Source organism: Danio aesculapii, chromosome 2 (genome assembly GCF_903798145.1).
Source record: "Danio aesculapii chromosome 2, fDanAes4.1, whole genome shotgun sequence".
NCBI lineage: Eukaryota > Metazoa > Chordata > Actinopteri > Cypriniformes > Danionidae > Danio > Danio aesculapii.
In genome coordinates, this window is record NC_079436.1 from 21,719,165 (window position 1) to 21,738,876 (window position 19,712).

Genomic DNA, 19,712 nt, shown 5'->3' on the forward strand with positions numbered 1-19,712 from the left:
CCAGAATGAAAACAAAGGACCCGCCATGTTTAAAATACAGATAGATACAGCCTAATTATATATACACGTACAATAATGAGCCATGGTCGATCCGGGCTCAAACAAACCTTGCCGTTGTTTTGATGAACAGCCACAAAAAGAAGAGCAGATTTACCCTGTGCCCCTTATATTTTTTACGAGCTAGTCTGAAGTGTGAGCGGTTTCGCTTTTTTGCTTGCGCTCAGCGCGTGTCTATATCTGAAATAACAAACTTCTTGAGCTGACAATAATAACGTGCGCTTGATTATGGACGTGCTTTTGAAACCCGATCCTGTCAAAAACTGACAAACGTGAGAGTGACACGCAAAAAAAACGAACAAAGGAGAAGCCGAAAAAAAAGAGCACATTATTTTTTCAGCAAACGTGAACAAACTGCCATGTTTAACTATTATCACCTCCTTTTGGACTATTATGAACTCAGAATGATGCAATCACTCTCTAACAGAGGCTACATGTGCTGCTGAAGACAAAGATGAGAGGTTTGCACTGACTGTGGGCTATATGTTGTGTTGTTTTTGAACCTAAAAAAAGGACAATGTATGCTGTGTGTTCTTCTGTTGTTATTATCATATCGGAGACTGTAAGGGGCTGTATGTGCTCATATATGTTGCATTTATTTTATATTATTACAGATGTTACAGTAGGCAATATCGCACTATCATTGATCTGCAGTTATAATCAACTCATGTTCATAGAAAAGTTAGTAATGAACATTTATAACACAAGTATTTGTGTATAAAGCATCTGTTTTGAGAGAAGTGCTTCTCATATGGCATGTGAGCGACCCGTACAGCTTTACTATAGACATTTTCTCGATCAAAGATGACATTGACAAACTTTGTCATACACCACGCCCACCAAAAGTGTACCCTAGGTAGTGGAAACGCAAGCCTGATAAAGGTGACCCAAACCGACCCGAACCATACCGTACGGTAACAGTCAGTGGAAACGAGCCAATAGTGTTACAAAGTCTAAATGTTTTTAAGCCTAAAATACTTCATGTAATTAAATCTATGTACTTAATGCAATCATTACAAATGACTTTTAAAAATAGAATTTCTCTACTGACATGATATATGGCAAGAAATATCCCTATCGCAATAGTCAGCAACAATATCTCATTTTCCCAGTATCGTGCAGCCCTAAAAGGGAGACATTAATATATCAGTATTATCAGTCAATCTCTAGGTATCGCCTTTAGCCTCAGAGAAACTCATATCAGTCGATCGACAAAGACAATCAAAATGCTTACACTGTCAGAATCTGAATACAAGCAAGTTTACCTGAACACCATCATCATCTTCCTCTTCTGGTGACTGTGGTGGTGTTTTCTCCACATCAGAGGTGACTGAGGGCTCTCTCTTACGTTTTGCCTCTTTCTTGGCGCCGTTACTGGACTCAGAGTCAGACTTCTTAGCACTGTGGGTGAACAGGGACGTTTGGTTGATGCAACAGTCACACCAATAAACCACAGATTTGTGTGGTACAAATGTAAAACCATTACACTGATTAGTTTAGAAATAAATGATAAATGTCATTCAAGCACAAGAACTTAAAGGTGCAATAGGTGACTGTCTTTTTTGTTATGCTGGTCTCTAAATCCTGATATCAGTTATTAAATTCAGTGGCCCAAACATATTTATATGCATTTTAATATTCTTTGCAAGAATATTCTGTGGTTCTCTTCAGTTCTGTGGACCAAAAAGGAGTTCATCCAATCAAAATGTTTGATTGAACTTTATGATAGGCTGTCCTACCTGCCTGTCAAAATTTGTAATTATTAAGGATATAAATAGGATTATACTAAATTATGAAGGATCACATCATATAGTTTTTTTATTTGTTTGATTAAAAATGTAGAAATTTAAAAATAGTAAAATTTATTTAATAAAAAAAAGCATAAACTAGTGATAACAGATCCAACATAATTTTGCTAAAATACAAGTTAGCATTTTACTTTCAAGATCGCAACTTTCTCAAGATACTATTATGTAAGTTTCTTTCTGCATCCCATAATGGTGTGTAGTACTGCGCTAATCAATTATGAAAAAATTATTACTGTAAACAACGTATTTAGTGACACCATGGCCATACACCCAAAGCGTTTCACAACCATGAGAGGGGGGGGGGTCTTTCCACACCACCCCCAGTGTGCAGCATCCACTTGGATGATGCGACGGCAGCCACAGGACAACGGCGCCAGTGCACTCACCACACACTAATTATTGGTGAAGTGGAGAGACAGTGATAGAGCCAATTCAGTGGTGGGGATGATTGGGAGGCCATGATTGTAAGGGCCAATGGAGGGAATTTGGCCAGGACACCAGGGTTACACCCCTACTTTTTATGAGACCGTCCTGGTCATTAAAAATCCCATGGCACTCGGTTTAACGTCTCATCCGAAAGACGTCACCCACTGACAGTATAGTGTCCCCTTCACTTTTTACTGGGGCATTAGGACCCACACAGACCACAGGTTGAGCGCCCCCTGCTGGAATCACTAACACCACTTCCAACAGCAACCTAGTTTTCCCATGTGGTCTCCCATCCAGGTACTGACCATGCTCAGCCCTGCATAGCTTCAATGAGTAACCGGTCTTGAGCTGCAGGGTGATATGGCTGTGGCAGAACTTTGCTCTGTCTATATGATATTCATCAAATTGCACACCCCTACTGGTGAATGTTAAGGTTGATTTATACTTCTGCGTCAAGCGTATGCTCCGGCGCAGCCTTTGCATGGTCGCACAGCCCTGACATGCACTCAAAAAAATTCACAGCAATGCATAGCGCAAGCTCTGTAATTGGTCGGCTTTGTAACGGTGACATGTGTGGGCGGTGCTGAGAGCCCAATGGAATGCGTTAACGAGTATGGAGTCCTGTCAAGGAGCTCCAGATGGAAACTTTTGTTTTGGGTTTACCTTATGATTAAAGGTATGCATGTCCACCGGTTCATGTCTCTGAATGAGCAAGTTTTAGCTACTTGTACATTAAGGTAGCAATCAGAAAAAACAAAACACACGTGAAGAAACTTAACACAGAGGCACATAAAAACCTACTATCAGCTAGCGTTTCATAAGTGTTATTCCAGAGCAACACAAACAGCACGCAGAAGTATAAATGCATGACTTCGTGCAAGGCAGGCGCCATGGGTCACGCCGATCACTCGACGCAGAAGTATAAACCAGCCTTTAGATAAATTGTAATGATTTGTCTAGCGCATGGCTTTGGGTGATGATTTGCAGCCGGGAGATGTAGTCTTTGTGCTATCATGCTACCATTAGCATTTTCCAAGATCTCCTAATCCATCTTTAATGCAGATAATCTAGGTTCTTATAATTTATATTATATTTAAATAGATCTTTTGTCCAAATTCTGCTAGATGTTTGATTCTATAAAGAATTAAATTACTTTTACATTTAACAGTTCTTTTAATTTGTAAATAGAATTAAAAAAAAGATTAAAAGTAGTTTGAAAGTCATTTAAGAGGTCATAAATTGCAGTTTAAGCCATTTTGGTGGAATGTAACAAATCACAAGACACATGTCATGTGTACCTATACGTGCAAGATATTTGTACCATAAAATTACTCTTTCCTGTAGTTTTCGATTCTACCTGCTGGTTTTTGCTTTCATGTCTTTCCCTTCTTAAGTCGGGTTACCAACAAATAAAGAGGGAATGAGAGCAGGAAGAGCTAGTTAACTCCACTTCCAGCTCAGAGTCGCGCGCTCTCTCCCTGCCACAGATTACACAATGCCCTGGAGGCTCTCGCGCTCTCTCGCTCTGGGGCCCCCCTCTCTTTTCATTCGCACGCCAAGAGCAATCAAATCGCCCTGGTAACCGGCGGTCACGTGACCCGCACCTGTTCCTCTGGCTGGACGCCACTGGCTAAAGCCATCTGCTTGCCTCAGTCAGAGTCTCTCTCTCTACCACACTCCTCAAGCACCTGCAGTCGCACCACTCTATGGCTTTGGATTTCATACTGTCACTGCTCAGCAAACACAGCCAGAAAGGAAAGCGGGAGGGAAAAAAAAGGGGGAAAAAAGCACATACAAAAGGAAGAAAAAAAAAAAAGGGACAGGAGGGGGGGGGGGAGCCACGAGGGCAGGAAGAACATTCAGTTTAGGGGGAGGGATGACAGTCTTCCTTTAGATGGCTGACCTTTACGAATTATAAAAGCCAAAGAGCTGCTATAGGATGCAGGACATGCACTGTAGATTCAGATGAACGGGCAAGTGGGGTGGGCCATGGCGTGTGTAGTCTTTGAAACAAGCTGGCAGAGAGGGAGAGAGAGAGGGGCTAATTGGCATTAGCAGGGGGAGGACGCAGGCCCCGCTGCAGGTTTGTATGAGCCACAGCGCTCCAGTGCTGACACTCAGGAGGAGGAGAGAGGGCCAGGGGGTTAATGGGACACCTGCCGTCGCCAGTGAGATGACTCATCTTCAGCTGGACCCCCCTACGTTGCTCGCTCTAACAGCAGCTGCTCACACGTACACACATGACTGTTTACCCTCAACAGCTCTTTTGCAGCATCACACAGGCGTAAACGTAAACACACGTACATAAACAAGGACATAAAACACAGAACAAACATGCTACAACAAGTTAAAAGGCAAACAAAACAGGAGTCTGCATCCTCTACAGAGCGCCAGCTAATTAAGAACAAAAAGACAAAACAAGGTCATCTTTTTTTTTTTAAATTAGGACATGCCCCCAAACACACCCTGTTAGTCAAAGTGACTGGAATCAAAAGAGGTGGCGTGATTAAATTTGCACTTAAACATGCCTAAACTAGAGGAGGGGAAATGCCTGAGTGGCGAACTGTGAGGGAGAACGTGTGGAAAGAGGATATGAGTGGGTGAGTTGAGATATATGAGAAAAGGAACACAAACTGTGCCGTGGAGTATGAGAGAGACGGATGGCAGAAGGATTGCTAGCATGCAAGCATGTGATAATAGGTGGAAAAGGACAGTGTAGGCATGCAATAGCGTGTGAAAGCGCTGAGGCCTAGTTGAGGAGATACACAGGAAGACAGACAGGGCGAAGGCAACAGTGTCAGGTCTTGTGTTCTAAGAGCAATGTCACCCATGCTGTGGACCCATTGAATTACTCTGAATCACTAAGAAGGCTGGTTGATTACTTGAAGTGCAGCCATGCACAGCATAGAAACAATCCTTTTTAGGAGGTTCAACTCTCAAGAGGCAGTTTAAACAACTTTTTTAAACATAAAAACATTTAAAATGCAGTGTCAAAACAGAGGTCTTTAATGCACCCAGCACTGGAGGTGGCTCTTTGTTTTAGCAAGAGAGGCTTTGATGGAGGAGAGTACCACCAGCAATGTGAGCTTGTCCCCCAGTGGCTGCGCATTCACTGTTCAGCACACTTCTTGAATCCATTCTCTGCACCTTCACACTCACTCTTTTGAGGCAGGACCTGTCTGATCACCAAAGAACTGAAGGCCTGCCAGCCTTGCAAGTATAAAAAATAAAAAATAAATGGGGATGACAAAGTGAGCTACTTGGCCCTTTCCTTCTGTTGTCCCATCCACCTCTCTGCACTTTGTCTTTGAGGTTCAATGTCACACAGAATCCAACTCTCTTTTTTTCTACTGGAGCCTGGAGGGGAGACAAGGTGCAGTGTTTGTTTGAGGACAAATAAGCAGGCAGTCTGGCATAAAGGTGCTGTAGTACGACTCGCAAGCGAACAGGCATGCTGGTCCCGCAAGCAAAGAGCTTTGAGTACACACACTGCAGCACTTCCTATGCAACCGCGACTGTTGTGGTTTTTGTATCTGAGTGCACAGGATGTAGCTAAGATAATCTGTGAAAGACTCCGCTCCGACATGAAATGAAAATCAAAGGGCAGATGGAACTGCCCACCCAAGTTAGGGCGTTATGCAGTTAGAAAACAACCCCACCGCCTAAAACGGGGGCTTTGCTATAGTTGCTTGGGAACCTGCCAATAAACTGAAGGTGAGAGGTGTGCATTTGCAATGCAAAACAGTCTTCTCGTGGGGGGAAAGATCCACATGCAGTGCAGCACTGAGGAGGGATCTTTCTGAAGTGTTTGATGGCTGTGTGTATATGGAAAACAAACCTGGGCACACAGACGCTCACATTTTACCCTGGGTGCGGCTTGAGAATGACTATTTATAGTTGTACTTTCTTTGTCAGATAAGAGCGCAAACAGATATGAGGCCAAAACTTTTAATGTCCAACCTAGTTTCCTGGACTCCCCTCGCATGATCAAAATGAGCAACCAAACACGGAAAGCATAAAGACCTGATGAGACAAACAACTTGAGATAGGGGAAAGGAAATGAACGACACTCATCAAATCAGGAACATGCTATTTGTAGCCCACTTTTTGAGAAATGGGGTCAGTTTAAAAAATATACTCAGGGGCTCACCAATGCCACATCCAGCACTGTAGCAGATTTGGTCAAATTCAGGCCGGCATGATTAATGAGACATCATTGTGGACTAACTTGCATTAGGTGCCATTTTGAATGGAGACATCCCCCTTCTCCTTTCCAAACACACACATACGTCCCCTCCTCCCCTTCAGATGACCTACTGCTCTGGCACTGTGCTGCAGATGCACTGCTGAGTGCTTGCATTGGCCCGGCCCTTTCCTCTGGATGAAAGGGACGCGGCGATGGAGTGATGGGGCTTCGGCTGAGTGGGGGTGGAGGAGGTGGTTATGGGGGAAGGCTGACACATTCCTCAGCCGGATCATATTACTACCTCTGCTAGAAGAAAAATGGCCATGCAGCCCTTCTACTCTGCATATCCAGGATGGATGTTTTTTCTTCCTTATAATGAGGGGAATGGAAACGTGACTGAGGGTGGCATAGGAACAGAAAAAAAGGACATTTACATGCGATAAGCATCATGTATTCAGAAGTCAGTTGGATGTTGTGTGGATTATTTTAGAAACTGACTCCCGACTATTTTGCAAAACAAGTGACCAGCAAAGATGAGATGCATTGACAAGCCACTTCAAGTTTAGGTAACAGCAAAGGTTTCCTCAGAAAGGCGTCAAGTTTGTGGTTTAGCGCTTGCAGTTCAAAGAAAAAAAAAAAAAAAAAGAAAAAAAAAAAGTTCAACATCTATACAATTTGATGACAATTATCAAGTTCCCAGTGTCTCAAATGCAATAAAACAAAACAACCCTGACACTTTGAATGAATTGATTAATTGAATGAACTCTGATATTGCACCACCAGCTTGTGCCAAAGCAAGAAAAAAATAAAATAAAAATCACCTGTACTAAAACAGATCTAGGGTTCAATGAACCAGATGAGCATGAGGATTCTGACTGCACATGTACTTATGTAAACATAAAATAAATAGAACCATACCAATTAGAAGGTCCTGTAAACGGTCATCCACCAACATCCATAACACTATGCAAAACTGCAACATGTATATAACGCATTTATACTTTACACGTACCTGGGCTTTTTGGTGCTCTTAGGCTTCGGCGTGGCAGTCTTCACTTTTTTCTCCTTAGGTTCCTTGGGTTCTTTGGGTGTCTTGGGAGTCTTCGGAGTTTTGGGAGTCTTGGGCTCTTTCGGTTCCTTGGGCTCCTTCTCCTTTGGTTTCTTTTTACTCTTTTTTTCAACTGTCTTCTTCAGAGGAGTGATAAGGGTGTCTCCCTCATTCATCAGAGCAGTCCCCTCTCCTCCAGCCTCACTGCTAATGTTATTACACTCCTGGCCTTCACTCACCTTGGCTTTCTTCTTTTTCTTCTTTTTTGGCTTGAGCTCGCTCTCCTTCTGCTGTAGGTCACAGTTGGCTGGTTGGAGGTTTGGGCCCGTGGCAGGTGTCTTACTTGATGTTATAATCTCCAGGGAAGGGTCTGGTGGAGAATGCTGCAATTGAGAGAGAGAGAGACGAGGGGAATTGTAAGTTTAAATAATACCTAAGAAATATAATAAAATGTAGATGTTTTTTTCTCCCTAGACAAGTCAGATAAAGTGGGGGAAAATGAACAAAACCATCTTTAACATACTCAAACAGCTATCCCCGTTGCTGTTGACCCTCAAGGCGTGCCATGTTACTACTTGGTTTGAATCCATTTGCTCCCATTAGTGCCAGTGTTAGCTGTAGCTCGGCAGAATTAATGCAGCAACATTTTTGCCTCTGTCATAGCTGTTATCTCCATTTCACTCACTCTCCATTCATGGCAAAGACAGACAGACAGGAAACATGTTGGCAGCTGTGCTAAGCGTCCAGCTTCCCAGAGTCCCAACAGCAGATGGGACTGAGGCATTTTGACACTAATAAATTATATCTATACTTCATGAATGCCTCTGTTTTAGATGTCAGCAAATTCACTGCAATATGCTAAAGCTTTCAAAGGGCATACATATGCAGAAAAAAAACTGGCCTGGTGAAAGCAGTTTCCCTCTTGACAACACAGAAACGAATATGGTGCATGGATTCTATAATCCATGTGTTGATTCTAGTCTAGAGTTTTATTACATAACATGCGCTCTACTTTAAAACAAAAGACTTTGCAAACTACAATGTGGTGATGAAATGCATATTTCCTGTAAACAACGGCATGAGAAATAAGGGTGCACAGTGCATGGCAAACAGTGGCAAGGTCACAGAAAATGCCCAACACCCAGCCCAATGATAGTCATTAGAGCAGCTGGAACAGCGAGTGTTCTGTCGTTGCTTTAACGGATAAATGTCTCTCCTCTTGCCAAGCATACCCAATAATCAATTGCATGAATGACAATAGGCCTACTGCACGCGCTCTCTGCATTTCTAATTTGACAGCAGCAGTCCAGAATACAATATGTTCAATATAGGATTTCATCTCTCGGAGGGGGAGACTGACGTGTCAGTTAATCTAGCAGGCAAAGTGCTCACTCTGTGAGCTAAATACTCCCTGAAGGAGCACTGCTCTTCGGCTCAGCACGGCAGGCTTTTTTTGCAGGGCGAACCACTGAGTTAACACCCAATTCATCTGATGAAAAGCTGGCTCGCAGACACAGAAACTAACCCTCGCTAAACTTTATCTTCAAGATTCATTGCTCTCTGCTGCTGAACTTCAGCCTGCTTCTGGCTGAGAGCAAATCTAAATGAGCTACAAATTTATGTCTCTGAAACACCTAGATATTAACTACTCCAAAGAAAACTCCCTCAAAATAACCACTTGTAGATGCCAAAGAACAGCAAAAGCTACTCCATCCCTGCACCCAAAAAGCCTGAAGTTTAGGTTTAAATTTATGCACTTTAAACACTAGAACATTCATACATCTGCCATTTTACCCATTCTGTTCCGCAACTTCCTTTTACAGTATTTTGTTTGCGCAAATTATAGTACACCAAGTGCGAGTACTGTCCCTTTTGTACCTGACCTAGGGAGAGAGAGAGAGAGAGATGACAAGCAACTGATGTCAGCAGAGACTTTCAACAGGCTAGCACTTTGTATGCACTACTAACTGGCAAATAAAGAATTATTAACATGGCTGTACTTGCATTAACATGCATGCATTCCCATCTGCACTTCTCTCTTAGTTCTCAAAGCCTAATGTGATGCTGTGAGCACTTGCGCTTGGTACCAGTTTGATTGGAGCCACAATGAAGAGTCTGTTCCTTAGATGAAGCCCTGCTCTACTTAAAGGTCACACTCATTTATTTCTCATGAAACCTCTCAATATTCCACAAGTGACACACTTATGGGGGTTTAATAGTGCGAGAGGTGAGGGCTGTATTTTGAGCAGTAAAAAAGAGGCTGTGTTATCTTAGTGGTATGCAAGAAAGTGAACAACACAGCAACCTCAAACAAAACTTAGTATATGGAGAAAAAAAAAAAAAAAAAAAAAAAAAAATTCACAAAACAAGACTTCAGCAACTGGCTAAGAACAATTTAAAGTTTTTTAATGCCACTGACATTGTTTACATGGATATCAGTAATAGCGTTATTTGCCTTAATCTTAATTAGACAATAAAATGATTAAGGTTTTTACATGAGTTGCTTTTTGAATGTTTCTTTCATGATCCCATTTTGCATGTTATAGCACATAGATCGATTAACGTCATTATGATGCCAAGCTATCAACATTTCCTCTGGAGTTTCAAGTCATTTCAGGCGTTTCATTTTTAATTTTTTGACATTTTACAGCAGTTCGGCACTTTCACTTTCATTCAGGTACTTTTCATTCATGCCCCTCGTGACAAACTGAGGTATTGGATGCGAATATAAAGGACTGTTTTTTTAATGGAATTCGATACCGCACGCCAAATGGAAAAAAAAAACCCTCAGCATGGACTAAGTGTGCGTGGACATTTACTTACTCGGTAGGTGGAGAAAATAGTGTCAAACAGTCATTTGTGTGTGGAATATCCAGTCCAAAACGTGGCAAATAGTCCTACATGATGGTAATAGTTTGATTTAGGTGTTTACATGTCTGTACTGCACTAAAGTAGACATACTCCATGTCTTAATTTCTGTTAAGTTCTATTATGACTTTAGTCAGATTAAGGTAAAAAAATTAAAAATAAATAAATAAATAAAACACATGGTAGACTTGCAGTATTGTCTTAATCATATTAAATCTGATTGTTTGTGTCTATGTAAACGTACTCAATGCTGGTATTAGAAATGTGACAGAAGAACCTGATATAATTAGTAGTGTGCGATGTGATGATTTTTGATCAGGGATGATTAAAATGTGTCCACAATTTGCTTTTTTAAGGAATTTTATAGCATTATGCTCAAAATAGTGTGATTATAGCATCATCTTCAAAATATATAACATAAATACACATCAAATATCAACTCAATGGTAGAGTTACACTCACTGCACTTATTCATGTTGACAAAGGTATATTATCAATAATTGTTTTGTTCAATCTTAAATTAGTAAAAACTTCAGCCAGGCAGCCTCAGCACTTCCGGTGAACTGTCTATTTTAAAATTGCCATGTTTACAGGCTGACTTCTTAAAAAAATCAGTGATCTTCACTGCCGCATTGATACACGACAAAGTTGGTCTCAGACTGGACAAGAAGCATTGCATTGAATCCCATTTTCACCCGCCTTGTCTTTAAAATATGACAATTATTTTACCTCAGTTTTTTCAAATGGAGTTTCTGCGCTCACCTGCTGATCCTGACGGCGCTAGCAGTTACACGGTCTTCTCATTTTATACTTGAACAACTAAGTGAATGCTTAAGTCTGTTAAACTGAATGTATTGTAATTACATTACAACATCGATGCAGTAAAAGGAACCATACAAAAATAAATAATCACATTAAGTTTTAGCGAAAGTTTATCATTGGCTGAAAAACACTTTTGTGAACAAGTTCATTATTCGTCAATGGTGATTGAGGGCTGCATTTGGGCTGCACTGCTCTTGTAAGCAGGTACAGAGCAATCTCACCTCTCAGAGAAGTGAAAAGCATGGCAAACTAAATTTGACTGAATAATGCTGCGTTAAACGGTTTAAAATGTAATTTAAGGCACATTATGCTTTGACTTAAGCTTTTTCTTATGTTTGTTGCATGAGGAAAAAATCTAAATCAGCAAACGCTGGACAAAAACAAGATAAAACAATTGAAAAAAATGTAGGTCTATCTTTATTCATTTAATCATTTTCTTTACGGCTTAGTCCCTTTATTAATCTGTGGTTACCACAGCAGAATGAACCACCAACTTATCCAACATATGTTTTATGTAGTGGATGCCCTTCCGGACGCAACCCAACACTCAATTCACCTATAGCACATGTCTTTGGACTGTGGGGGAAACCGGAGCTACATGTATTTTTTGTGTTGTTAAAGTTTGGGGGAAACTGATGTTTATTTTTATTACGATTTTTTTAATTCTCAATTTTTATTACCATTATTATTAATCTTTTAAATAAAATTACAATAGGCAAAAGTTTGCATCGACAGGTCACAACTCGGTGTCCAAAACCATAAGGGGCAAGACAATTACAACAAGTGCATATCTAACGATTTGCCATGATGAGGTGAAAATGTAAATAAAATGGATCCATTTTATCTTCGATATAAAATAACCTAACCCTGTTGACACAAGCGACTTTTTGGTTGTGTAAAATTGAGCTGTTATTCTAAAGAAACAAATCTGACCACTTGTTCAAGCTTTACATTTTTACATTATTAGGCTACTGAGGTGGGTTTTGTTGTTTAATGAGTAAAAGCTTTTTCTATGGATTTTAATTAACATTTGTAAAATTATGTTCATCGCATTTAGTTTTGGAAATTTCAATATGGTTTAAATAAAATGTTATTCTATTCTTAAAATCGAAAGCTTCGATTTCAGGCCATCTGAAATCTATACCCAACTCTAACGTCAACTTTACATCAGAACACACCATCAAAAGAAAACATGACCGGATGTCTTCCGACAACTCATGATCTATGCAAAATCAAAAATGTTTCAATTTAGTATTCAATTTAGTTACACGCATTTCATCTGGATCACAAGGGGAATGAACGAATACTGACTGATCTTAAACGTCAACCCCAAAACTTACATATCAGCACGCACAATCAAAGAGACACCATCCCTGACATTAAGCCACTGCTGTCAACAGCGGTATGAGTGAGATAAAGAGTCACAAAAATTCTATGTGCAGGATGTGCATACTGGAATAACAGCAGCCATTGTGTGTGAATGGGTCACCAGAGAAAGAGGCTTTCAGTGCAAAACAAGCTAATGGCATCAGAAGCACGTGACACATGCAGCTATTGAGAGCTGCTAACCTCCCTTCCCCACTGGTTCCCTCCTCCACCCTCCCAACAGGACGCATCCTGCTGTACGCCATTAACTCACGCATGAGTCCTCCGAGACAGGCAAAGCAAACAGAGAGAGAAAGAAAGAGAGAGAGAGAGAGAGAGAGAGAGAGAGAGAGAGAGAGAAATGATGTAGACAGAGCAAGCAAGAGTGAGAGGGGAACGGAAGGAGTGCAGACGGGGGAGGAGAGTGATGCTTACTGCGAGCAGGAAGGGAGCATTTCCCCTTCAGTGTGGGAAGGGGGGAGGGGTGGGGGTTAGAAGATTAGCACTGTGGCGCCTGTGTCTTGGGGAGGGCCAGGATATGCAGCGAGGAGGAAACAAACAGCTGTAAAAATCCATTTCCACACTTGTGGGTCACAGACGGCACCAAGGCCGGCAGGAGAAACCCTCAAATGGGACTGCTGCCACCGATATGTACAACGGGAACTTAAAAAAAAAAAAAACATTTAATGGTGATAAAAGGTATGCTTAATTTACACTACTCACCAGCATGTGAGGCACTTTCTGCATGGGTGGAGGTGACTGGTGAGGAGGTGCCCACGCCTGCTGAGACGGAGGGGAGCTCTGGTGGTGTGCAGCCAGGTGTGTCTGTGATGGAGGAATTGAAGGAGGGGTGTGCACCTGCTGCAGCTGTTGCTGCTGGAAAGGCAATGGGGGCTTTTGCAGCTGCTGGCACTGTGCTTGTTGGGCAAGTAGCCTCTGGTCCTGTGGGCCTGGTGGTTCCGTGTGGTTTCCACCCGGTGTTGCTGAAGATCTTCCTTGTGCACCCGTAGCTCTGTGATTGGGTGACAAAGCAGCGTACATCTGGGTTGTTGGAGGATGTGGGTGTGTAGAATGTGATGGCAGCTGTTGGTGGGGAAGTGGCTGTGCAGTGTTCATTGGGCCAGCTCCCCTCTGGGCGTGAGCCATTGGGCCTTGAGGCTGATGTGGTACACCGGCGTAACCACCCACATCGGTTGCCAAACCTGCACTGGGAGGGCGTACCTGCTGGGGAGGTGGAGTGCCTGCAGGGGTGGCCAGGTTCCTCATGGGTGACATGGAAGGAGGGGAGGAGTATGATCCCTGAGGTGGAGGTGGTAGATGTTGCTGCAGCTTCTGCTGGGCTGTAGCCTGGTTCTGAGCTGGATGCATAGGCTGGGTATTGATTTGGTTCACATGAATGGGCTGCTGGTGCAATGGTCCCTGTTGAGCCCCAGGTGTAGGGTAGCGCTGGGGCCCTGTCGGAGCAGGGTAGCGCTGCACCTGGGTCACAGGAGCATTAGGGTTACTGTTACTGCTGGTGGTAAGGCTCAAGTTGGGACTCATCCCTGATGTGTTGGCTAATCCCTGATTAAGGTTGCCATATGAAGGATAGGGAGGGTACTGCCCTGAGCTGTTTACAGTGTTGGAAGGAACTTGCTGGTTGTGCATGTTAAATCCCATGTTTTGGTGGGGTCTTCCACCCATAACTTGCTGCTGCTGCTGTTGTTGTTGTTGCTGCTGCTGTTGTCGTGAAGGGCTTTGTGGGAACTGGGGGTTGTGGCTCGCAACAGAATCTGGATGAACCGGACCCTGGCCAGGCCTGTGAAGAAACTGCTGATTGGGCTGCTGATGCTGCTGAGGAGGTTGTGCTGGGTGACGCATGGGGGGTCCTGACATGCCAGGGTTCTGCGTCATACCCACGTGACCCAAAAAATGATTGGCTTCCTGAGGGAGGCCTTGTGGAAAGTGATTCATTCTGGGAGGTGTTTGGGTTTGGTTGTGGCCCTGTATGGCATAGTCACCACGGCCAATAAAAGGGCCCATTTGGTGGGCGTGTCCTTGTGGTCCAGCAGGGCCATGCTGATGAGACGAGGCTTGTGGTGGTTGCTGCTGAAAGGGGGGTCTAGTTTGTTCAGGCACCTGCATCGGTTGAGCACCCCAAGTATTTCCGCTGTCTGGGAATGACTGGCTCCGTCCATCTCCTTGCGCACTTGGGTAAACATGATGCCCTGCAGCACCTCCTGCACCTGGTGGAGCACCATGATATCGGGAATGTGGGGAGGACATGCCATTCACTGGTCCATTCCCCATCATTCGACCCCCCTGCTGGTCCATTGGATGCATCTTGGGCTGCTCGTACTGATTAAAGGGGTCAAAATGGTGGCCAAGCTTGGCCTGTCCAGGGACTGCAGGCGAGGAGAGGTGAAGAGAAGGAGGGAGCTGCCCATAGCCTTGGTGCTCATGGGGCATCTGTTGACTCATAGGATTTGCCTGACCTTGGGGGTAGCCACAGTCCCCAAGGCCCTCCAACTCATCAGAGAACAGATTCCCATCATCTCCGAAGAGGCTCATCATGCCTGGGTCAGCCATGGCTGCAGTGCTCCTGCTGTGCAGCCAAGCTTCAGAAGCAGGACAGGGAATGTGTGCTCACACAGAGGTGGATGTCCTCAAATCCGCTAATCCGCTAACTAATCTGCAACATGTCACTCCATATTTCCTTAATTCTCTCAGAGAACGCAGTGTCAGGCGAAGTCAGGTTACAGGACCTGTAGAGGGGGGGGGGAGAAAGAGAGAGAGAGAGAGAATTAACACAAATATCTCTAGGTGAGAGCAAGCTTTTTCCATTTTGTTCACTTTAAGCATGCTTTATTAAATTTTTAGCAAGTGAGTCAGAGCTTTTGGGATACAATAGCAGTTGAAGGGTGGTGAGACTGGGGCTTTTTTGCAGTTAAAGCAGTTGTAACTGACTCTTTGCCAACCTTTGATCCCAGCCCCCACCCCGCTCCTTCTGCTTCCAAACAAAAGGGCCAACACACACACACACACTACAAGCCTAAATTCATTCATTCTTTCTTTACAATTCGTTGATGGTGGGAAAGAACAAAGGAGTTTGGAGTGAGGCAGCAGTAGAAGCAGTGGTAGTTAAACAACAGCAGCTGCCAGACCAGGCAGGCAGATGTAGGAACACAAGCAGGCGGCCCACCTGCTGAAGCCAAGTCTTTAAACCATCCACGTTGCTTCCTGAATGCGTGTATCTGAAGCATTTTGGAGTATGAGCATTACTAACCAGTCTTCGCCAAGTGCAAGGTAATCAGATAAGCAGGGGGAATTATGTAGATGTGAGATAAACCAGGCAAGGGTGGGGGCAAATATAACCTGCTAAGATGTCCTACTCATTCACTCACCAATGCACATACCCAGATGTAGCTGTGGTTATGCACATATGGGGGTTTTAAACATGTAGAAGAGATGGGTGGGCAAGGAATGCGTTGCCTCAACTCCAACTACCCCACAAGAAATTTTTCCACCCCCCGACAAAGCTCCTCCCACATGGTTCCTCCTTTAGTCTTCGTTCACCCAACCCCCAATTTTCCTCTTCTCTCTAGGCCTCTCCACATGGCTGCTAAAACTATCCTGGTGAAAATCTACACTGACCCAGCTAATCTAAGGATCAAAGAGCCACACAGAAAAACAAGCTTCAGCATGTTGTATTTTAAACATTCTTTATGGGGAAATAAATAGCCACAAATGTTCTGAAATTGTCAATTAATTGTTATACAGCACTATGGCAACAAATAAAACAAACCAACAAAAACTAGAGTGACAAACGAGTAAATGTGTAAATCAAGATTACTTCACAATTGTAATAAGCTAGTGGTCATGCACTGTGGCAAGAGGTGACAAGACTTCCTGTAAGGTAATATCACAGCGCACAGACACTCGGCTACAAACCACACACACGAAAAAAAAAAAAAAAAAAGTTACACACAAACACACACAACTTCACCAAAACCAACAGACCAGCACAAACAACCTTCACTTAGATCAGAAAAAGCCTATCAAATGAGCATGCAATTCTATCGCAGTGGATTAAACTAAACACTCCACTTTTTGTTGTCCTGAAGACCTGAAGGTGGTGACACAGGCTGACCATTACAACCACAGCTAATCTTAATGAGAGGAGTGATCGGAAGGAGGAGATGCGTCTGCCTGTGGGTGACAGCACCACAGCTTTAATCTCTTCACAGCTCTAGTTAAGAGCAGGAAGAGGAGTCTCAACACCACAGTCATAAATCAGTCCCTATTCACCAGAGTACTACGCTATTCTTGCTGCAATGGCGGGGGATGGTGGGAGATCCTACAGAGCCATGCCAAAAGCCGCAAATTTGAATCCCTATGATCAGATTTGGCGTCTAAGCCGGCAGGCTGACCGTTCACCCAATTCTCTTTGGAGAGTGACAGATGTGGCTGAGTGCCAGAACAGCTCCTTCTGGAGAACCACACCCCTCAGGAGGAGCACAAGCCATAGAGCAAAAGCACTGTGACGTACTCACTTACTCATAGCATAACTGAAGCGAGTGGGTGGCCAGGCTTGCCCCTGACCAGAGGGCATAAGAACTGAAAACACAGCCATTCACATCCACAAACACTGAATGGCGTTAAATGGGTACCTTACCCAAACAAAAAATAAATAACAATTAAGCAGATTATAATAAAGAATAAGGATTTCATTAATTTTTTTGACATTAGTCTTAGAAATACCATCATTGATAAAACAGTCATCTTTGTTTGTGTGCAATAGTGTTATCTATAATACAAGGAAACAAATTGGGCTTTAAAAACACGCAATTCCATCAATATGAAAAACAACACTATTAAAAAAATCAGTTTTAAAACTGTACTCCATGACACAAGGACAGACAATGTAGCCTACTTGGTGAGTAACAAATACAACATCAGCCTTCAGCATTTCCAATGATTCATAGCCCAAGTTACATAGGCTAAAAAGCTCAGTGCACGAGAAGTGTGATCACTGTGCTGCATAATAAATCTGAATAAAGGTCCACTTAGGGGCAAGTTATTGCCACAATTCCCAACCCCTCATTGAGAACAACTCATGCTGGAAAAGCAAAACCTGAGTATTCTCAAGAGTCACCATACAGATCATGTGATTGGCCGGTCAGTTTATTGGCCTTCTCAGTCAATTTATAAAACAATAAGCATGTTTCAAATATACTGGAAAGTCATGCACACACTGTTAAACCTCAGTTACAGTACCCAAGACTAAAGCCCACTGTAGTCTAATTAATATGGACATACAAAAACATTCAAGATTTTGTGAGTTCAAATAAAAAAAATTAAATAATAATAATAATAATAATAATTTTAAGCATTTATTAATTATTATTATTATTATTGATTTTTATTTTACATAAAATACAAACAAAAACTCTTGGCAACTACATGAAATGCAATAAATGTATAATTTACTCACTTTATTTCAAGCAACAATTGATTTTAGTTTTAAGGTTTTAGTGAACTGTAATAACCCTACTTATCTGCTTGTTAAGTACAGGTGACGTATGAAATACTGGTTCCGGATCCAAGCCGCCACTCATTTAAATTGAGAAAATATTTGTTTATACGACCCTTTTTTAGTCATATCACACATTAAAGTAAATTTAATATAAAATCAGAGTGACAGGCATTAATATTTTAACAATTTATAAAAAATTAAAAAAAATTATCACTTTCTGGCCATGGGATATTAGGCGCATATATGTATGTATGTATGTATGTATGTATGTATGTATGTATGTATGTATGTATGTATGTATGCATGCATGCATGCATGTATTTGTGTATGTGTGTGTGTGTGTGTGTGTGTGTGTGTGTGTGTATGTGCATACACACACACACACACACACACACACACACACACACACACACACACACACACACACACACACACACACACACACACACATATATACACAGATACATACACACAGCGACACACACATATATTCATGCCTAATTATACATATATTTATTGTGATTGCTTTGTAAATGTTCATTATTATCATTGTCAAGTCTCCCAATACAGTTTGATAGAGCACTTAGACCCAGAAGCAGCTTTGCGTGACGTCACATTTAACAAGCGGATAATAAACATACTTCAGACCACTACTGCAAACAAACATTGCTGCGAACGGATTGAATTTGTGCAACTCACCATCTTTCTCGAAATCAGTTTCCTAACAGTAAAGTTACACAATAGGTGTGCGAGCCAATCAGTCACACTGTTAGCTGACTATGACACATGGCATGGCTAACAAGCAGTTAACTGAGGTTGTCGTTGCTCTACATACAAAATATAGAGGTGCACCTGGTATTCATGGGATAAACAAAACTGCCATTAAAGTTTGATAAAGCCTTATACAATGAATACATATTTGATGAACATTATAGGTCATACAGGCGTCCTATTCATGTGGTATGAACACTACATTAAAACTAGTCTGAGATCTAGTTAATGAAGAAAAAGTCGCAAAATACATCAATAATGAGTGCCACAAAACGATAATATACCTGAGATAACAAGCTCACATTTATAAAGGTGAACAAGGTCATGCTATCTTTCATTCTTCATTTGACGATTATCTTTTGACACGAGTGATAAACATAAAAGCAGTCTGAGCCGGTTTCCAGCTATCTGTGTCAGAGCACCAACCTGCATAGTTTTCTTCTCTCAAACCAAATCAACCAACGTGCCCTTGCCAAAAGAGCAATGCATGGTGATGCTAGCACCGGAGAAAAAAAAAAGACTCAAGGGGGAAAAAGGCAGGGGAGGAAAAGCCCACCAAGTGCGTGTGATTGCAGTCATTAACACCGACAGTCTCTTTAATGCACTCTGCAAGCAAGTCACTGATTAACCAATCCTACCTCCCCAATTTTCCCATTTCACAGGGAGCTTTAAAACCCTGTTAAGAGAGGGCAGGACTATGGCCACCTGTGGTTTGTCTCTTGGGTTTAAGCTTAGCATACACAAGGTTTGCATCACAGCAAAAAGGAGGGGCCACACTCAAAACAAGATCCTTGCACAAATGCTCTCCAGCAGAATTCCTTTTATTTTATTCCCCTCTTCAAC

At 42.4% G+C, this 19,712-nt stretch overlaps 1 protein-coding gene across 1 annotated transcript in view; it reads right to left on the bottom strand.

The window, feature by feature from the left end:
- Positions 1 to 19,712, bottom strand: part of chd7 (chromodomain helicase DNA binding protein 7) — a 46,780-nt gene that overhangs the window by 21,301 nt on the left and 5,767 nt on the right. The window contains exons 2-4 of the mRNA XM_056474688.1: positions 13,307 to 15,327; positions 7,493 to 7,911; positions 1,323 to 1,458 (exon numbers count right to left, since the gene is read on the bottom strand). Coding sequence (XP_056330663.1) covers positions 1,323 to 1,458; positions 7,493 to 7,911; positions 13,307 to 15,151 — 2,400 coding nt within the window. The 5' untranslated portion in view covers positions 15,152 to 15,327. The remainder of the gene's footprint in view (positions 1 to 1,322; positions 1,459 to 7,492; positions 7,912 to 13,306; positions 15,328 to 19,712) is intronic.